The following is a 17,628-nucleotide window of genomic DNA, read 5'->3' as shown; positions in this document are numbered from 1 at the left end:
CGAAGACGGCGAGCTTCACGTTCAGATTCCAAAAGACAGAGGATATCGTTTTCACGGACGGGACCCTTAACATTACGGATGATGGAACGGTTAGTATCATCCATGAATTCAACGCGGACTTGGGTAACACCACCACGAGAACCGGTACGGCCGAGAACCTTAGTAACTCTAGCGAGCTTAACGGGGGTCTTGGAAGAGTCCTATTTGAGCATAAACGAATAAGTAAATACAAAATCTCTATTCAATAATAAGAATAGAACTGCTGAAACAATGATAGACGTAGAAAAACGGTTCAGAAATTGTGAGTACGATGCCAACAGTAAAACCTATGAGAGTTCGTAACTGAATAGTATCATTTTCTATTGTTCGCGATGAAATGAGCGATTGAACAAAATCAGCAATTGTACTGGTAAACTGTGTACTTTCATTTTTAGAGTCAATGAAAGATCCGATCTAGCTGTGCAAACAATGGCCGACATGTTGAAATGTTGGGAGCTGTCAATTTGAAATTTGAAGGGCTGTCATAATAATAAATATCTGTGTTACGAATACGTATCCATCCATCCGTTCAATCATCTGAATAATCATCACTTTTCAAAACCAATCTACGTCTATCATTTTAGAGTTCTTATATGTATGCCTGGCAGTTGCCCATACCATTATATAATATCTTTTTGTATATGGATTAAAAGAGGGAGAGAAAAATTCAGTACTTATTAAATCAGATTTGATAATCCAAGCTCCCCGCCCAAACAGACACACAAGAGCAAAAGCACTTCTGCAAAGAAGCAGAAAGGTGTCGGTGTTTCAAATATCTATAGTTGAGACCTCCAGCCAAATTTTTTGATTGAGGCACGGCTGAAGTGTAGACCTTCATAAATTGCATAACCCAACTAATGGCCCCTCCTATGTAAAAGTTTGATTATTCTTCAGCGGGATCTCTTGCCTGAAAATCATACTTTTTTATCAAGTAAAACATTTTAAGCTATTCCAAGGAAAGAATTCAGAACCATGAAACCTGAATGAAGGGTTTGGGGCTGTATTCCAATTCAGCAAACTATACTTGAATACAATAGTGTAGTGATATTGTTTTTCGAAAGGCAAAAAACTACTGCTGCTTAGATGCTTTATTGGAGATATTGAGATGTCTCTTTGAAGTATACTTTCCTGTGTGCTATATTGCCAAAATAGTCATAATCCTGGAATATTCAAAGAAGAAGGTTAGTTGTTGAGCAATTCATATTAATGAAAGTATTTCTTTTAGCTTTCTTTTCTTTTGGGCAGTTTAGATTAATAATCTTGTTCTTTCTATGAACAATACCCTCATTATTGTTTGGAAATTGAATTCTGTCAAGAAAATAATAAGAAACAATCCAAAGAAAACCAATTTAATATCTGTATTGAAATAGAGACATTGTAATAGCACACAATAGTAATTTTGTGAATTGGATCGGATGCATTTAGAACATATGAAGTGTCAAGACTGTAAGAATCATAGTCTCTTTGCGGCTGTAATACCAGTGAGGAGAGGCTCTGTTTATACCAACGTCATAGACGTGCTGCAGATAGTACGATTAACATGCTTTTATCCGGAAAAATCAGAAAATCGATGTTTGTTGAAATACTATGGTAGGCACTAAAGCGAAGAGATCGTTGTTATACTTTGATTAACGTAATTGAGAGTACAAGACATCACGCAGTTGCTTAGACACATTGAAAGCATCATATACCTCGCATGACTAATTCTTCTTATCAGCAACCTGTTAAATTACTTTGGAATCGCGATGTCAATGCAGTAAAAAAAAATATTGACTAGGGGTATTCTCTATTTGGCATCGCGTACCGAGGCTTGCTCGAATAAATCTTCTTTTTTATTATTTTTCTCGGTTCTCAAGAGACTATTTACACACTAAAGGGCCTCATAAGTAGACTGCTACCCGTTCTTTCCCTTGCATCCGCTTACCCCTTCAAGCAGTGATAATTTAACTTTATAGTCTTATAGTACATTTATCTAATATTGTTCACTTGCAACCAGTTATGTTGCAACTCCGTCTAAACTGAAACCAACAATGACGAAAACGACAAAGACATTGTATGTGAAATGTAGCTTTGTCCATCGAAGTCTTAGGGCTATTTCAGCCATTGCTAAAGCCAGTTTAGCAAGTGTTCCACACAGTATTGACATTGAAAGTGCAAAGAAAATCTTGCATATTGTATCATATTGAATATTTTTAATGTCATAAAGGCTTAAGGAAGTAAAGCTGTATTTTTGATTCACAAGTTTTGAATCTACTCGTGTCTTCATCAAAGTACGTTTTCCGTCAATTTTATGCCGATAGAGAAAAGGACGGATGATTTACTGATTGGGCGGGGTTAAGATATCAGCTGCGGCCTTTTGTCACAACATTGTTGTACCAGCGAAAATTTTTATTGTAAGTAGTATATTCCCTTATTTTACAGCAAAACTAATTTCTTTCCCTCCTTTTCTTCAACTTACCTTTCATTTTTATTTTTTCTTTATTCTAAAGAATTAAATACGAATAGAAAGTGTTATATTACTTGTACAAGACGACCTATCTGAAACTTACTTTCTCACTTCTCTTCTTTGATGCGATTTCCTTTATTCAATAACAACAGCGACTTTTCAAGAATTATTAACGTTCACTTTGGCGGCTTCAACTACATTGCAACAACTTTATTAACTGTTGAACAACCTGAAGATATCGATCCAGGCTAATATTTAAAGCAAACATGGTCTCTAAGATTCGTCATCATCATCATCATCAAAGCGGTTTTCAACATAAAACTGCTGCTGCAGAAACAATGGGTCGACCAGTGTCATTGATCGAAACGAACAAACTCGACAGAAATAATAAAAAGCATCAGCACCCCAATATTAGATTTCTACTTTTGGATTGTCCTACCACTAGTAATTTGCCATTCTATCTTGAAGAATTTAACCGCTATAACGTGAGCCTAGTTATACGTTGTCAGCAATTCAATAATGACGACAGCAAGAACAGTAAATATAATTATGATATCACGCCATTGGTCGATCAAGACATTCAAGTTCACGACTTACCTTTTAAAGACGGAGGCATTGTAAGTGGTATTTCAAAATTATAGGTGTTACATGATGCTATCCCTGATGATATAATTTCTCACTCTAATTCTGCTGAAATCATCTGATACATTTAGCCACCTCCGTCCATCATACAAAAATGGCTGACTATCCTTAACTCTATCTGCACCGAGCAAGTGCAATCAAACAAGCAGCAAGATGGAGAACAGCCAGTGCCAATTTCAACTCCTACCATTGCTGTTCATTGTATGGCAGGTCTAGGCCGTGCACCTGTTCTTGTGGCAATAGCTCTGATTGAACTGTTTCATATGGAACCATTGGATACTGTCGAGTTTATACGGAATAGGAGAAAGGGTGCATTCAATTCTGCACAGATTTCCTTTTTGGATTACTACAAACCTTCGCTACGTAATAATAATGTTTTTGGCTTATGTGTTAACGGTAGCCACAACGGAAATATTTCGCATAACAGTATCAATAATGGTCACAAGCTTTCTCCTACCCTAAACTATCTAATGAATTATTTCACTAGCATTTTTGGAAACAAGCATCCTACTACCATCACCACTGCTGCTGCTGATAAAAGTCCGGATGACCAAGCACACAAGCAACAAAATTCTGCTGCTACCACCACCTTCACACCTTGTATTGGTTAAATTATTCTTCATTATCTGCTTTTGTTACTACCTTAATAGACTGTTTCTAATAAACTAATTTCACTGTTGATTTAACTAAAAATTTCACTTGGAAATGGCTGCTGATTGCATCTCGTCAAACCCATTATTTTTAAATTTCAAACCCCTCACTTTTTCGGGCTTTTTTCTGTACTCTTTCATACTTCCTCGTTTGTAGCAGTAATAGAGATCAGTATGCAAAAGTTGGAAGATCAGTTAGAAAGCAGATCAATGGCAAATTTACAGAAAGACGCAAATCAAACGTAAATCGTTAAAGAACTTGCAAAGCAAATTTGTGAAGAATATACTTAATAATCAAATTTTGTATTACGACAATGAAATGGATATCCATATTGGCATGAATTCAGCCACTATAAAAAGCTTTTGACTGATCGCAATAAGAAGTTAGATGAGCTAGAGCAAACTCATATCAATTTACAAAAACATATACCCAACATGGCGCAGAAGCCAGATAAACCTAGAGTAGCTGTTGTAATGTGTGCCACGGGTTGGTTATAAGATACGAACCTCGACTGTAAATGTTAACAGCTCCTTAAAATACTAGGCTTTCTCTTTATTGGAAGATTTGATTGACGAATGTATATATGATGTATTATTTGATGTACATAAAGATATAAAAAAGCAAAATTCAATCTGTCAAATTTGTCAATCAAAGTAAGAATATAACATAGCAATAAGGGTTAAACCCTGTGTATAAAAGCATTGAAATGGCATTCCTTCCTCTTGTGTATTCACGCATACGCTCATAGGTGTAGATGTTACGGTAATTCTCACTTTTTTGAAGCTAATTGTACGTCTTGTCTATTTCTCTAACCCACTATTCAAATTTAGTACGTAAACCTGGTGTAGACATTTGGGGAAATAGTTATACTGTGCAGAACCTACCCACTTACGAATGTGTGAATTGTAAAAAATCCATTGCTTCTTCCAGATACGCACCTCATTTGGAAAAATGCTTGGGTTTAGCAGGCAGTCGAACTTCTAGTCGAGTGGCCAGTCGAAGGCTGAATAATATGCACAATAATAATAACTCACCTTCTTTATCTTCAGTTGCTTCCTCAGTAGATACAGTTGCAGCTGATAGCCCCTCAGGTTCTTCGACTACAACTGCGTCTTTCTATGAGAATGAATTCGGTCAGCAACAACAGATCCATTCACCTAGTCTATCGCAACAGCAGAAAAAGAGGAAACAGCTACAGAATGGTTCATCTGTAAGTATTTTATTGTACTCATGTGTATAGGCATACTTGATAAAATTAATTTATGTTTAAATTGTTTTCTTTTCTTTCCCCACAACCAACTTGTTTCTTTTGTTTCAAGTCCTCCTATTCGAGCAATCATACTAGTAGTGCAGGGAGGATGAATAAGAAGCCAAAATCCTTCGATTAATCAATTCTTTTACTTTCCAACAGATACTATATGTATCGCTGCAATATGAGAACGTTAAAAATAATGTATCTCTTGCTCTTCGCTGGCAGTTTATTCATAGGTAGACTATGGTATATTTCCTTTGATATTCTATGCACAATCAATATTACTTGGATTCCTCCCATATTTTATCCTACTTATATACAATCGATCATCATCATTTTAAACTGACTCTACTCAAACTGTGCCTAGACTTTAAAAATTGTTAACATTTATTAATTTTTTGCCTGGTGTTTGTCTTTATTCAGCTCATACGTAAAAAATAGTTTAGTTCGGTTTCTCCATAATAATAACAACAATATCAATTTAAAGGCAAGCCTTTTTTTTTTCTTTCCTCTCGAATAGTCATGACTCTCTTACATGGGTGATGGGAAACCAAGATTTTTTTCTCGGCTTTCGTCAATTAGAGTTCGAATAGGCGGTAATTGAATACGTTCTTGTTCTTGCTCCTGTACTGTCCCTCCTTCCATGGACTGTCGTTCTTCTGAGCCTCTAATATTAATACCAGGCACCATTTTCAACCGATCAATCCACAGTTCAGCTCTACCCACTGTATCTGAGAATACAAGAGAAACAGAATTCAACATATCCACAGACTCTTGACCGAAACTTAATAATCGAATAGCCGCTTCTTCTTGTTTATATTCTGTTGTACCACCGCCGGAGTCATTCAAATGATAAAAGTTATCGCTACTCATTCCGCTACTGAAAGAAGAGGATCTAGAACTAGTGCTGCAGGTAGAAGGTGAGTTCGGTGGTGGCAATCGTGGTGATGCCACAGGTGTTTGTGTTGTTGATCGAATATCCTTCACCATAGCCCAACGACCTGGCAAGTTCAATATAAATCCTCGCACAGCCTGTCGTGCATGAGCAGGTAATGAAACACCAGCATATTTTGTTATAACATCTACAACTTTTCTTAAAGTCTCTACAATATCCTTTTTAACGCCGGATAATACACTGCTGCTATTGCTGCCATTACTATTTATAATGGATGTTGCTCTCGAGCCCACTCGTTGCTGCTGTTCTTGTTGTCCTTGTTGTCTCTGTTGCTGTTTCGAGCTGGCTAATGAAACTAAAAAATTTCTTAAAATATTCATTTGTTGTTCAATATGTTGTATGGCGTAGGTCAACCAGCTCAAGCAGTATTTTAAGCATTTCATGGATTCTTCGCTAATAACGGCTGACATTGTGCCTGCGGCTGAACCTGCCCCTACAACTAATTGTTGCCATCGACTTGTTGTATTGATAGGCGCGTTTGAGTGAGAACAAGATGATGTGTTAGACGTTGGATAAGGTGACGATGATGAATGATAATGGTGATGAAGATGATGCTGTGAAGTAGGCTTTATTGAATGTCTATGTCTGGATATATTCTGTTGATTGGCTTCCATAATAGTGTATATATAATGAAAAAGTAGCTTTTAATGATTTTTTTTTTTAAAAAAAAAAAAAAAAAAAAAAAAAAAAAAAAGGAAGAGGGGGTTTGGAATAAAGAAAAAAGAAGAAATGGCTGTGTTGAATAATAACGGATAAGGAGGCATTGAAAAGTATGCTGGCTTTTCACGTGAATATGTGAAAAGGCCTATCGCCTGCTAAATAACTCATCAGGTACTACCCCATCCGTTTTTACAAGAGGCATACAAGGAGAAGAATCATTCGTCCATTACGTAATCTCTAAGTTAAAGTATCCTTAATTCTGTCGTGGTTGTTGCTGTTCGTCGTACAAGTATGGTTTCATCAAATTCTTTAATTGCTGCTGGAAGTAAGCATGGTGCACACTTCCTTCTTTTAAAAAGTCGAATTTCGGATTATTTCTATTTTTTGATTTCAAGTGTTGAAGAAGTTGCTGTCCTTGCCGTGACTTGGCTATAAAGGAAGCTGTTTTATCTATGACTTCCTTCAGCGATTTATTTTCGGGCGAAGAGATAGGCTTATTTCCCTTTCTAACTGAATCACTTTCCTCAGTCTCGCTGTCATTTTCACTACTGCTTCCGTAATCAACTAATGGTACTTGTGCTGCGATTGCTTTGTTTTTACAAGTGTCCCTCTTCAGGGTTAATAAGTGCCGGTAAAATGGATATAGTGTATCATACTTATTTAAGAATGAATATAAAGGGTTGTTGCTATTCCGCACCTGAAATTTGATTTCAATCATATTGATATCAGCAGCATGCTTCGCTGTATGTTTGATCTCCTGAACTACTTCTTCTATCAACGTTATTTGTTCCTGATTTTCAGGCTATAGGAAAAAAGCTAAATAAGTACATTTATCATGTTACTAGTTCTTCGTTTTCCTGTTTCTTACTATTGACATATTCAAAGGCGTACTGTATCGATCAATAATTTCTTTCTGTAAGTCAGTAAGCTCTTTTCCAATGTCATCAACATTATCATTATTGTGATTGTAGGGTATACAAGCTCTTTGTTCTCTGCTCTCATCATCTGTCATAAAGATACTCTTACTTATCGGCTATATCCATGATAAATGTTTTTTTTCGGTGAAATACCTTTCTTACCTTTAACAAAATCAGGATCGTATAATTCATGATAATGCAAATCTTTATACCGATCTTTATCAAAAATAGGGTCTAGAACAGCTGCTTCGCCGCCTTTTATCTTGATGTTCTTGTCCTGAGCTTGCGGCAAATCACTCCAGTTTTCCATTAGATGTCGGGCGTCATAACGATCCATCCAGCATAAAGGTCTCTTCATTGTACGATGTCGGTTAACATCAACGCTCTTCCACAATATCAAGTAATCACCATTGTCCACCTGAGACGCTTTTCCTTTATCGCTGAATATTTTGCATCCATAACCAAAAGCTAACATCTCGGCTTCATCGTCGTCTGTCTGCGGCATCGACAGTGGGTCGACAAAACGTGAGAAAAAATCATCAGCGTCAAGGCTACTGTTGTCCACAATGGCCTGTGTCTTTCGTCGTTTCCTATGGTTACGAGTATATGGATCACTTTTCGTAAACAGCTCGATTCAACTGAAAGACAAAAGAAAATTGTTGTCTCATTTACTTTTGTCGCTCCTCCTTCATCTACCTAAACGTCAAACACGGTAGAGCAAATATGGAAGTGGTAGCGGTCACCTATTAAGAACACTAGTCTTTTTACAGTTGACCTACATTTTAGGCGTACATGACTTGTCCGGCAATTATCTCCGATTTAACTGATACATTTTTTGTATCTTCCTACACCTCGTATCACAAAATGAGAATGTAAGCAGGTACCAAATTTTAATAGAGCCGAAAATAAGGCGTTGTTTATTCATACATATAATAGTGATTAATCACTTAATTTTCTCTTTTTGCTCAATCTAGATAACTTAAACGAACTATGGGAAAGCCACGATTCGGGAGGATTGCATGGCTGGCGGTGTATTGAACTGTTTGCTGTTAGGATGTATTCTTCAGCTTTTTTTACATTTTCTAAGGTGATGTTCTTTTTTGAAGTAAACTATATATCATAAAGACAACTTGTTCAGATCTTATGTGAGGTAGCTAATCTCACATAAGAATTATCCTTAATCCATATTCTTTCTTATTTTATCTTTATTTGATATACATTTGATCTAAGGTTCAAATGTATGCAATCGAACACACCGCTTACCAAACGGGAACGAAGCTATGAGCAGTACTCATATCTGAGATCAAGTTTTATTTTACATTTTGTTAGACGTCTTGAGTGATTTACTCATAAAATATTGCCATTGTGCCTCAAATACGACACTAACACTCCACTCCTTGTATCAAAATTGATACGTTTGCGGTGCTAGTTCGTGAATTGATGATATACATATAGTAGTTTTACGCTTGAATTCTATTAGCCGAGACTGGTATTTTCTTCCAAGAGTTGTCTTATTAAAATTATTCAATCAATTCAGTTCTTTCAATCAGTTTCTATTCAATTTCAATCAGTGTTTCTCAAAAAAATAAATAATAAGACTAGCTAAAATAAATATATTATCAAAACTAAACTTAAGGTTTTCTATCTATTCAAAATCAAGGTTCAAAGATATCAAATCTCTTCGTAAAAGCCTTTTTAAACTATCCGAAAGAATTAATTATCGTTTTATACTGGATCATCACTCTGAGTTCAGGGACGAGGTATCATTTAATTTCCGCTTCCAATAAGAATTTACCAAAAGATGAGCATGACTTTACGGGCGTCCGGTCCACCAGACTCTTTTTCCGGTTCGATCTTTGATGCTGCTGATGTAATTTTTGAATAATCCACGCTCCGTAACAAAATATCTGCTGATTTGGCCGAGTTGGTCTAAGGCGCCGCACTCAAGTTGCGGTCTCGCAAGAGGCGTGAGTTCGAATCTCACAGTCAGCAATTTTTTGCGAAGTTTGGCATTTTCGTGAGGTGTTTCTGGAACTGTATTGTTAAGCTTTGGGGATGTTTTTTGTCATCTATTATTGTATTGGAGCAATGAAAAGGTATCATTGAACCCCAAAAATAAAAAAAAACCCCATGTTATTCAATTTACAGTAAGCATCCGTTACTTTATACTGTAGAATATGAATGCATGTACTCTGTGATGAGTGGATTGCCTCTCATTAGAGAGGATTCACTTCTAACTTTATAAATATAGCCTGCCTCTCGATTAATATCTTTAGTGACTTTTATCTGTTCTTCCTGGATCCTACAGTTTACTCTTGTATCAATAAAACTAGTCTTTATTATCTTGTTGTAATCTCTGTTCAGAGTTGTAAGTAACACCACTTCCCGTCGCGTTATCTTGAGTGATTCTTCTGTCAACAATTAGATCACTACCCTTTACATACCCTAACGAACAAAGGAGACAGATGTTTACTTGATAAGCCGTTTATCAGTTGTGCTATGTATAACTGATTCAAGGGGTCAATACAATACCAACACAGTATCTCAACTTTGAATTACGCGATAGAAGATTTTACTACAGAAATAACATTTGTGCAAAAAAAAAGGTAGGCTTGTACGTGCTCTACTGTTTTCTTTTATTATATTGGAAGACGTCTTATTTTTCACTCTTATGATAGTCTAGAATGGTACATTACAGTTGCCGATTGCAACTTAATGGAATAATACATGTTAAACTACCCTATGACTGAGTTACCAGATATATTATGAAAAAGAGTCTAGTGTCGCTAAATTGTTGGTATAAAGTATTGCTGATTTCTGAATTATAGTTGCCGATGTATTTTAGGCTATATTCAAACTTTCTGCAATTGCTGAAAAAATACAGTTCTCTTGAGAAGAGCCCTTTTGGCGTGATGTACACACCTGCTAATATCAAAGTTGGTACCTTCTCCGCTGAAGGATTGAGGTAAGAGCGGGTGACTTCAAACAAAATCCGAGAAAAGTGTCAATGAAGTTGAGCATGCCAACCACAAAGTATTGCGTTTCACCGAAACAAATCGGGTCACTGATACATGGCAAAAGTAATAACAAGGATATTACTCCCCATCTAAAAGTGGACTAACAAACATATCAATTCGTCGCTATGGAATACTATTTTCTTGCCTTTGGCCTATAAGCTAAGAATGCACACTTGGGCTTCAACCCTTAAAGACTATTGCCCTACAGAAGCTGATCGTAAACAATCGAACTGATTACCGTCGTATGAAGCGAATAAATGAGCGAGTTACAAAAATGTCATGAAATATGATTACAGTTTTAACACATAAATCAAATTAAGAAAATAGAATGCAGGCACAGTCAATGATTAATCCAAAAGGAAGGTTTTATATTGTATTATTTACACATTGCATATGGTCATATTGTTATTTTATTGTTGACGTTGGTGTTTGATGCGGTTTACTAAGATTTTTCAGGCCGGGGAAGTATCGTGCCCAACCTAATTGATGTATTTTACGAACTACAGCCGGTGTAATAGCTGCTGTGATACCTAATCTGACGGGTAAGAGTAACGTCTTATGTATACCATAAGCTAATATGAAGATAGAGGCAAAAGATGGTGTGCTGTTATCGTCCTTTTCCTTTCTCTTTTCTACCATAGAGTCTAATGCTGTCTCATTGGAAGCAGTAGCATTAGTATTGGAACCGAACTTATCTTTGGCCCTAAAAAGCGTATCCAAAACAGCTCTTTCTAATGCCTTCACTTTATCCAGTCCTACTAACTGTATGACTCCAAGAGTTATTCCTAAATCGATGCAGCCTATAGCAACATAGACGATGATGCCGACAGCACCGTACTTTTTCGTAAGGGTTTTCATTTTCGACGGCTTTTTTGTTTCTGCTTTGGCAGCATCGATGATACTCGGTGAAGATGCCATTGATGAAATTTTTGATGCTTGATGAGCTTTGTTTGTAGCAGTCGAGGTATAGTTCCTCCTTACAACACTGCTGGGTAGACTTTTATTGATGGATATTATGGATAAGGTGTTTTTGTAATTCAAAGTTGTTGACAATGGTTTCATCCGGCTCACTAACTGGACATGGCGATTGGTGACTAAACGACGTATAATTGACATGATCAATACTAGCGGGAATGTTGGCGATGGGTATTGCAGTAACTAGAAGAGCCCTACAGCTTTGTCTTTTTAAACACGTATACTTCTTCCTGTAATTTCAATTACCGGCAAGGGTCGGGAAGAACTGACGCATAATATTACAGAAGAACGATAACATAATCGAGTTAATAGCGAACTTGTGTATATTGGCCTTCAGAAATCCGTTGATTCCATTGATTGTCTCTACTACCGGCGTACTCTCTATCTTACTGCATTTGAAAAAATGATCATTATACTCAAGACCATGGCCATAATCTAAGGCCGTATGCCAAAATAGATGGCTACTTGAAGCCATCCAACTACCTGTGTTGGGTGTTTGTGATAATTTCCCAAGTCAATGTGTCTAAATGCTAATAGTTAATCCTTTCGAACACACATGATAGCGTACTTCAGGCCCTCATTCTTCAGCTCTAGAGGAAAAGGTATAGTTTTCAGACTCAACAAACAGAAGAAGCCTCAAGTAGGGTTAATAGAACAGTCAGGCATCTTTTACCCAAAAAAATCAATGTACCGCCAGTTTTTCACACGTTCTTCACTTTCACGTTCGTCATCTTTATACCTAAAGCGTTTTTATAAACAACCGATAACAATCTATCAACGACATATAATGTCAAATGCAACTGCCGAACAATACTTTGCTGATGAGAAGATACCATTTTCACGACTTGAAGCCAAACCGTTCTTCGAAAACCTTACTCTAAAAGAGAAAAAATATGCTCATTTCATGTCACGAGCTGCTTTTGAAGGAACACGCATCATCATTGAGCAAACTAATCCTAGGGCTATGCCCATTTACGACCTCATCATAACTTTGTTTAGTGATGAACAAGGTAAAATGATAGATACGAATATTCTACATAAAGCCAGGTAATACGCTTGTTTTTTATGTGGATTCATAAAACAACAGCCGAATTGATTGTATTATACATATAGTGGGGTATCCAAAGAAGACTTTGATCATTTTCTTCAATACAACGCACAATTCTTAAGCAATCTTAGCAATTACAAATCCTTCGGGGACGAGAAATTCATTCCTCGTATCAGCAGCGAGACGTTCAAAAAGATAGTACAAAGTTCAGGTTCAGAGAAGGCTATCGAGCTGTTTAATCAATCATGTGAGGAAATTTACAGCATTGGACCCTCAGCTCGTACCTTACTAGGTTTCCCTGAGGATGGTCATGTTACCGGCTATTATTCAGAGAACATTACTAAGGAAGATATCAAACTAGTCGAAGAGTTCTTACAAAAAGAGAAGATCAGCCCGCTGAATACGAGACTTTTTAAAGATACAAATACAAACGACTTTACATTAGCCGTTGCTACCGCAAAATCAGATTTACCCAGCAATGCTTACAAATTGAGGAATGGACAGAGCATCAAAGTGAGCTATGGCGATCACCAATTATGCATGGAGAAAGTAGCAGCAGCCATTAAGAGTGCCATTCCTTTTGCAGCCAATGAAAATCAAAAGAAAATGCTAGAGGAGTATTATAACACATTTACTGATGGATCCGGTCGAGCTTACAGTGATTCACAAAGGTACTGGCTACAAGATTTGAATCCACGTGTCGAGACCAATATTGGTTTCGTAGAAACTTACCGCGATCCTCAAGGCGTACGTGCCGAATGGGAAGGCTTTGTTGCAATGGTTAATCAAGAACAAACCAAGAAATTCAACCGCTTGGTTAGCAACGCACCATTGTTTGTTTCACGTTTACCGTGGGGTAAAGAATTCGAAAGAGATACTTTAAATCCACCTGATTTTACTTCACTGGAAGTTTTGTCGTTTGCTACGGGCGGTATTCCTGCAGGTATCAATCTCCCCAACCTTAGTGAAGTAACACAGATTTATGGCTCCAAGAATGTGTCATTGGGTAACATTATATCAGCTCAATCACCGGATGAAAAGTTTCCTTTCATACGTGAAGAGGACTTGGAACTTTACAAAAAATACCGTAACTTATCATTCGAAGTGCAAGTGGGCACTCACGAGCTTGGTCACGGAACCGGAAAGTTGTTATCGGAGGATGAAAACGGTAATCTGAATTTTGATAGTGAAAGAGTGATCAATCCTCTCACTGGCGAGCGTGTTCAGACATGGTATAAACCAGGACAAACTTTCAATTCCGAGTTTAAGAGTATTGCCTCTAGTTATGAAGAATGTCGTGCTGAATGTATTGCTCTATCACTTTCTCCACACAATGATATTTTGAAGATATTCGACTATGAGGGACAAGAAGCAGAGGACATTTTGTATATTATGTATTTGAACATGGCACGCGCAGGCCTTACTGCTTTAGAGTTCTATAATCCGGAGGCTAAGAAGGTATACATTATAAATTATGACGGACGTATGAAATAGAAGGGAGGTTAACGTAATATCCATGAGTAATAATAGTGGGGACAAGCACACATGCAAGCGCGCTATGCAATCTTAAACGTCATGATGAAGGCTGGAGATGACTTTATACGAATTAAACCATGTACTGTCGATGGTAAAAAGTCTGTAGAGATCCATTTAGACAGGAAGAAAATAAGGGAAATCGGCGCACCTGCTGTCACAGATTTTTTGAGAAAATTGCAAATCTTTAAAGCTACTGGCGATAGCAAAAATGGCATTCAATTTTATCTAGATTCAACTTCAGTGCATGAAGAATGGTATGCTCTCCGTGATATCGTCATTGATTCCAAACAACCACGTAAGGCCTTTGTACAGTGTAATACCTTTATCAAAGATAATGATGTTTTGTTGACGGAATATGAAGCGTCAGCTATTGGAATGATCCAAAGTTATATTGAACGACGTGTGTAAATAAATCTAAGCATTGAATGCTTGCTTGTAAAGTGGCATTGATGTCAACATTTACCAATCTTAGCAGGTTATCAGCCTAAACAAGTACTATTGGCATACTGACTTTAGGCAAGTAGATCCCTTTCACAACATCTTGAAGTATCGAAAAGCTTAGGCTGTACCCATCGATTGTTATACTTGATTTGATAAGACCAGCCTCAGCTATCTTTAAGTTTCAACAGACAAAGACTGCTACTGGGGCTTATAGCACATACACTTTCTATGTTTGGTAACAATCCAAATAAATTCGGATTTAATGAATTAGGTGGCCCTTATACCCGCTCATGGAAATTTATATTTATTTGAGTCGTCTTTCCTTTTTTTCTGTGCTTTTCTTCCACACTATTTATTTCCGTATACCACCTCAGGTAATCTGCTGTTAATATACCACATCTTTTTGCCTCTTTCGAAAAGTTTCATCTCGTTTGGAATTGGAGAGAAAATTTACTTCCATATTGTGAAATCGCATAACATTCCGGCTTCTTACTTGTAAGATGAACTATTCACACTTTTCCTTTCGGCTGCATTTACTTCTTACGTTGGCTTCAACACATTCAAGTCGAACGTCTATCCAAAGTAAAATTTAGACAAAGAGTGTTGTATTTCCCCTCTCTCTCTCCCCTTTTCTTTTCTATCGAAAGAGCAAAAGATGAACATTTTGCACATAGCATTCTTATTTTTGACTTAACAGCTAAATTATAGATCTATTAGAACTATCATAGATGGCTGAAATAAGAAGAAAGCTCGTGATTGTAGGAGATGGTGCTTGCGGTAAAACATGTCTTCTGATTGTCTTCTCTAGGGGAACATTCCCCGAGGTATGTTTGTATTTTTAATTCGACAATATGCAGATTTGTAAAGGTTTGTAATTAATTCAATTTTGATGATAGCTATACGTTCCCACCGTTTTCGAAAACTATGTTGCAGATGTTGAGGTTGACGGTAAAAATGTTGAATTAGCTCTCTGGGATACGGCAGGTAAGGATATATATAACTATGTCTTTTGAGAGGTTCAAAAGTGGGCTCTAATTCAGCAATCTTCATGATGTTAATAGGCCAAGAGGATTATGATCGTCTTCGTCCTCTTTCTTATCCAGATTCCCATGTTATCCTTATTTGTTTCTCTATCGATTCTCCTGATTCATTAGACAACGTCCAAGAAAAGGTTTGTCAACTTGATTTTGAATGGATTAGCTATTGTACTTGACAGATTTTCTATCGTTCAATAGTGGATTTCGGAAGTACTTCATTTCTGTCAAGGCCTTCCTATTTTACTTGTTGCATGCAAGAAAGATTTAAGAAACGATCCAGCAAAAATTGAGGAGTTAAGAAAGACTTCACAAAGACCAGTGACCACTGAAGAGGTATGTAATTACAACTACAAGCATCATCTATATGGACTAGTAAAGAGAAAGTATGACTAAAAATAGATAACCTTAGGGCTTGGGTGTTGCACAGAAAATTGGAGCTTATAAGTATCTGGAGTGTTCAGCCAAAACAGGAGAAGGAGTTCGCGAAGTATTCGAACATGCGACTCGTGCAGCTTTAATGATGAACAAGCCTTCTGGCAAAAAGAAGAAGAAATGCCTCATCTTATAACCAGCAACTTCCAGCCACTTATAACAAGCAGCGTTAATATATATATATATATAGTATGTTACACTTCCAAACTGACATTTATCTATCGACTACTTTCAAAGCTCAATGACAACAGTGAAAAGATGAAAATATTTTACTTCATACGCAGTATATAACGAAATACCGAGTGTCAACAATAGAAATAGCAGTGATATAGTCGTAATAACCATTGTCATCGTACTGAGTGATTGCCATTTAGAGTAGTAATGAGATTTTACGCTTTCTTCTATAAATCAATGGTTGGTTTTGGTTTAAATTTCTTGGCTGCTCTTTCTGCCGGGCGTGCAACAAACTGAGGACCATAAATTGTATAATTTCGTCCTAACTTTTCAATATAAATGTTGAAGTTACTGCTATTTTTGGGTATCTCTAAAAATTGTAATATTATTCAAGTTAGCCAATGTCTATGCGAACAACTAGACATAATGCATACTCACGCTTGAGTTTGTTGTCTTTCGTGATGATGTTGAAAACGGATAATGTTTCTTGGACGACAATGCCAGTGACGCCCACATAAGTTGGATTTTTGCTTTGAACAACTAGTAATGTTTGTTTTAAATTAAGAAGTGCTTAATCGAGAAAAATGCAGTTCTTCCTTATATATATACCTGTCATAGTAGCACCATGAAAATCTGCTTTGATCAATTTTTGTTCAAAATTCGTTGTTCCTTGACTTAATAATTTACTCATATATCCTTGCCAAAGTTGTGATAGTGGCTCAAATAACTTATACTGATGAGCTTCCTTCGGAATGTCGTACACCTTTAACTGTCGTTTCTCCCTAGCAGTCAGTTTGCGATCTTTCTTCTTTCTCAGATTTCTAGCAATTTCTTTCTTTTCCTCTTCCTTAACAAAAGTCGTGGCTTTGTCAATGTATACAGGCCGCATATCAGCCAGCACTTTATCTGCATTAGACGTTGGCCGTAAAAAGTCGCTAACAAATTCTTTCACTGCTTTCTGTCATTAAAATAAAATGTTAAGAGTAAGATCGTTTAAATACACATGCGTGAAAATTACCTGCCCCAGGGAAGAGCCCGTGTTTCCTGGTAACGATTGGTAGACACTTTCACCTATTTACTTTGTAAGAGAGTTTTCTAAATCATAACTTATACATTAACCTTTGGCTTACCTTTGTCCATTATAAGTCATCGATCTGCAGCAGTAATAAAAAGAAGCAAATTGAGATTCGGGAGAAAAAGGTAAAAAATAAACCCAGAAGGCTGAATAACAGGCAGATCAAAAAATCTAAAAACACCAGTAGCTTTCGGAGCAGTGACCATACGAAAGTTCATTGAGTAATTTATTAAGGTTATAGATAACCTAATAATTTCTGACGCTGATAATTAAACAAATGAAAGAGAATAAAGGCTATGATTATACGACATGCGTAGACTAAATAGATATT

At 36.8% G+C, this 17,628-nt stretch overlaps 10 protein-coding genes and 1 non-coding gene across 11 annotated transcripts; 6 read left to right on the top strand and 5 right to left on the bottom strand.

Annotated features, from left to right (window-relative positions):
* Nucleotides 1-8: 8 nt before the first annotated feature.
* On the bottom strand, nucleotides 9-200 carry BDF20DRAFT_795190 (ribosomal protein S28e; the record flags this gene model as incomplete). The annotated part of the gene is made up of 1 exon (XM_053076257.1): nucleotides 9-200. A coding segment is annotated over one exon (192 nt), but the record flags the coding sequence as incomplete, so codon positions are not given.
* Nucleotides 201-2,823: 2,623 nt separating this feature from the next.
* Nucleotides 2,824-3,738, top strand: BDF20DRAFT_823952 (protein-tyrosine phosphatase-like protein; the record flags this gene model as incomplete). Its single annotated transcript, XM_053077845.1, has 2 exons — nucleotides 2,824-3,102; nucleotides 3,199-3,738. The coding sequence occupies 2 exons, from the start codon at nucleotides 2,824-2,826 to the stop codon at nucleotides 3,736-3,738; spliced, it is 819 nt and encodes a 272-aa protein (XP_052934036.1).
* Nucleotides 3,739-3,808: 70 nt separating this feature from the next.
* On the top strand, nucleotides 3,809-5,270 carry BDF20DRAFT_989364 (uncharacterized protein; the record flags this gene model as incomplete). Its single annotated transcript, XM_053085299.1, has 6 exons — nucleotides 3,809-4,019; nucleotides 4,125-4,248; nucleotides 4,322-4,431; nucleotides 4,527-4,540; nucleotides 4,609-4,988; nucleotides 5,190-5,270. Exons 1-6 carry the CDS (start codon nucleotides 3,952-3,954, stop codon nucleotides 5,268-5,270), a joined length of 777 nt encoding a protein of 258 aa, XP_052934035.1. The 5' UTR covers nucleotides 3,809-3,951.
* On the bottom strand, nucleotides 5,098-6,651 carry BDF20DRAFT_882053 (transcription factor Opi1-domain-containing protein). Its single transcript, XM_053081700.1, has 2 exons — nucleotides 5,566-6,651; nucleotides 5,098-5,443 (listed from the first exon to the last, which is right to left on the bottom strand). The coding sequence occupies exons 1-2, from the start codon at nucleotides 6,597-6,599 to the stop codon at nucleotides 5,401-5,403; spliced, it is 1,077 nt and encodes a 358-aa protein (XP_052934034.1). The 5' UTR covers nucleotides 6,600-6,651; the 3' UTR covers nucleotides 5,098-5,400.
* Nucleotides 6,652-6,679: 28 nt separating this feature from the next.
* Nucleotides 6,680-8,311, bottom strand: BDF20DRAFT_882049 (uncharacterized protein). The gene is made up of 3 exons (XM_053081699.1): nucleotides 7,725-8,311; nucleotides 7,514-7,650; nucleotides 6,680-7,447 (listed from the first exon to the last, which is right to left on the bottom strand). Exons 1-3 carry the CDS (start codon nucleotides 8,065-8,067, stop codon nucleotides 6,899-6,901), a joined length of 1,029 nt encoding a protein of 342 aa, XP_052934033.1. The 5' UTR covers nucleotides 8,068-8,311; the 3' UTR covers nucleotides 6,680-6,898.
* Nucleotides 8,312-9,363: 1,052 nt separating this feature from the next.
* BDF20DRAFT_989361 (uncharacterized protein) lies at nucleotides 9,364-10,646 on the top strand (the record flags this gene model as incomplete). Its single annotated transcript, XM_053085298.1, has 5 exons — nucleotides 9,364-9,432; nucleotides 9,783-9,930; nucleotides 10,080-10,168; nucleotides 10,391-10,527; nucleotides 10,565-10,646. 5 exons carry the CDS (start codon nucleotides 9,364-9,366, stop codon nucleotides 10,644-10,646), a joined length of 525 nt encoding a protein of 174 aa, XP_052934032.1.
* On the top strand, nucleotides 9,472-9,554 carry BDF20DRAFT_t125. The gene has a single exon. It is a non-coding gene; the product is annotated as a tRNA-Leu (tRNA).
* Nucleotides 10,647-10,984: 338 nt separating the features above from the next.
* On the bottom strand, nucleotides 10,985-11,497 carry BDF20DRAFT_823723 (uncharacterized protein; the record flags this gene model as incomplete). Its single annotated transcript, XM_053077821.1, has 1 exon — nucleotides 10,985-11,497. The coding sequence occupies one exon, from the start codon at nucleotides 11,495-11,497 to the stop codon at nucleotides 10,985-10,987; it is 513 nt and encodes a 170-aa protein (XP_052934031.1).
* An 844-nt stretch (nucleotides 11,498-12,341) lies between these two features.
* BDF20DRAFT_823759 (dipeptidyl peptidase III) lies at nucleotides 12,342-14,546 on the top strand (the record flags this gene model as incomplete). The annotated part of the gene is made up of 3 exons (XM_053077827.1): nucleotides 12,342-12,601; nucleotides 12,668-14,060; nucleotides 14,133-14,546. The coding sequence occupies 3 exons, from the start codon at nucleotides 12,342-12,344 to the stop codon at nucleotides 14,544-14,546; spliced, it is 2,067 nt and encodes a 688-aa protein (XP_052934030.1).
* Nucleotides 14,547-15,307: 761 nt separating this feature from the next.
* Nucleotides 15,308-16,184, top strand: BDF20DRAFT_907007 (Rho1 GTP-binding protein; the record flags this gene model as incomplete). Its single annotated transcript, XM_053083334.1, has 5 exons — nucleotides 15,308-15,403; nucleotides 15,476-15,563; nucleotides 15,641-15,750; nucleotides 15,815-15,949; nucleotides 16,026-16,184. The coding sequence occupies 5 exons, from the start codon at nucleotides 15,308-15,310 to the stop codon at nucleotides 16,182-16,184; spliced, it is 588 nt and encodes a 195-aa protein (XP_052934029.1).
* Nucleotides 16,185-16,449: 265 nt separating this feature from the next.
* Nucleotides 16,450-17,362, bottom strand: BDF20DRAFT_837316 (Rof/RNase P-like protein; the record flags this gene model as incomplete). Its single annotated transcript, XM_053079038.1, has 5 exons — nucleotides 16,450-16,592; nucleotides 16,661-16,762; nucleotides 16,832-17,180; nucleotides 17,241-17,293; nucleotides 17,353-17,362. The coding sequence occupies 5 exons, from the start codon at nucleotides 17,360-17,362 to the stop codon at nucleotides 16,450-16,452; spliced, it is 657 nt and encodes a 218-aa protein (XP_052934028.1).
* Between the last annotated feature and the right edge of the window lie 266 nt (nucleotides 17,363-17,628).

The sequence above is a fragment of the Mycotypha africana genome, assembly GCF_025528875.1.
Source record: "Mycotypha africana strain NRRL 2978 chromosome Unknown BDF20scaffold_8, whole genome shotgun sequence".
NCBI lineage: Eukaryota > Fungi > Mucoromycota > Mucoromycetes > Mucorales > Mycotyphaceae > Mycotypha > Mycotypha africana.
This window is presented reverse-complemented; position numbering and strand designations above follow the sequence as displayed.

What these genes read in the sequence shown, in the direction of transcription:
- BDF20DRAFT_882053 (XM_053081700.1), bottom strand. Translation starts at nt 6,599, where the DNA reads ATGGAAGCCAATCAACAGAATATATCCAGACATAGACATTCAATAAAG. An exon ending in CTTGGTTTCCCATCACCCAT is followed by an intron (nt 5,444 to 5,565) that starts GTAAGAGAGTCA and finishes AGCTGAATAAAG; the next exon opens with ACAAACACCAGGCAAAAAAT.
- BDF20DRAFT_882049 (XM_053081699.1), bottom strand. Translation starts at nt 8,067, where the DNA reads ATGCCGCAGACAGACGACGATGAAGCCGAGATGTTAGCTTTTGGTTAT. An exon ending in CGATCCTGATTTTGTTAAAG is followed by an intron (nt 7,651 to 7,724) that starts GTAAGAAAGGTA and finishes TCTTTATGACAG; the next exon opens with ATGATGAGAGCAGAGAACAA. An exon ending in CGCCTTTGAATATGTCAATA is followed by an intron (nt 7,448 to 7,513) that starts GTAAGAAACAGG and finishes TTTTTCCTATAG; the next exon opens with CCTGAAAATCAGGAACAAAT.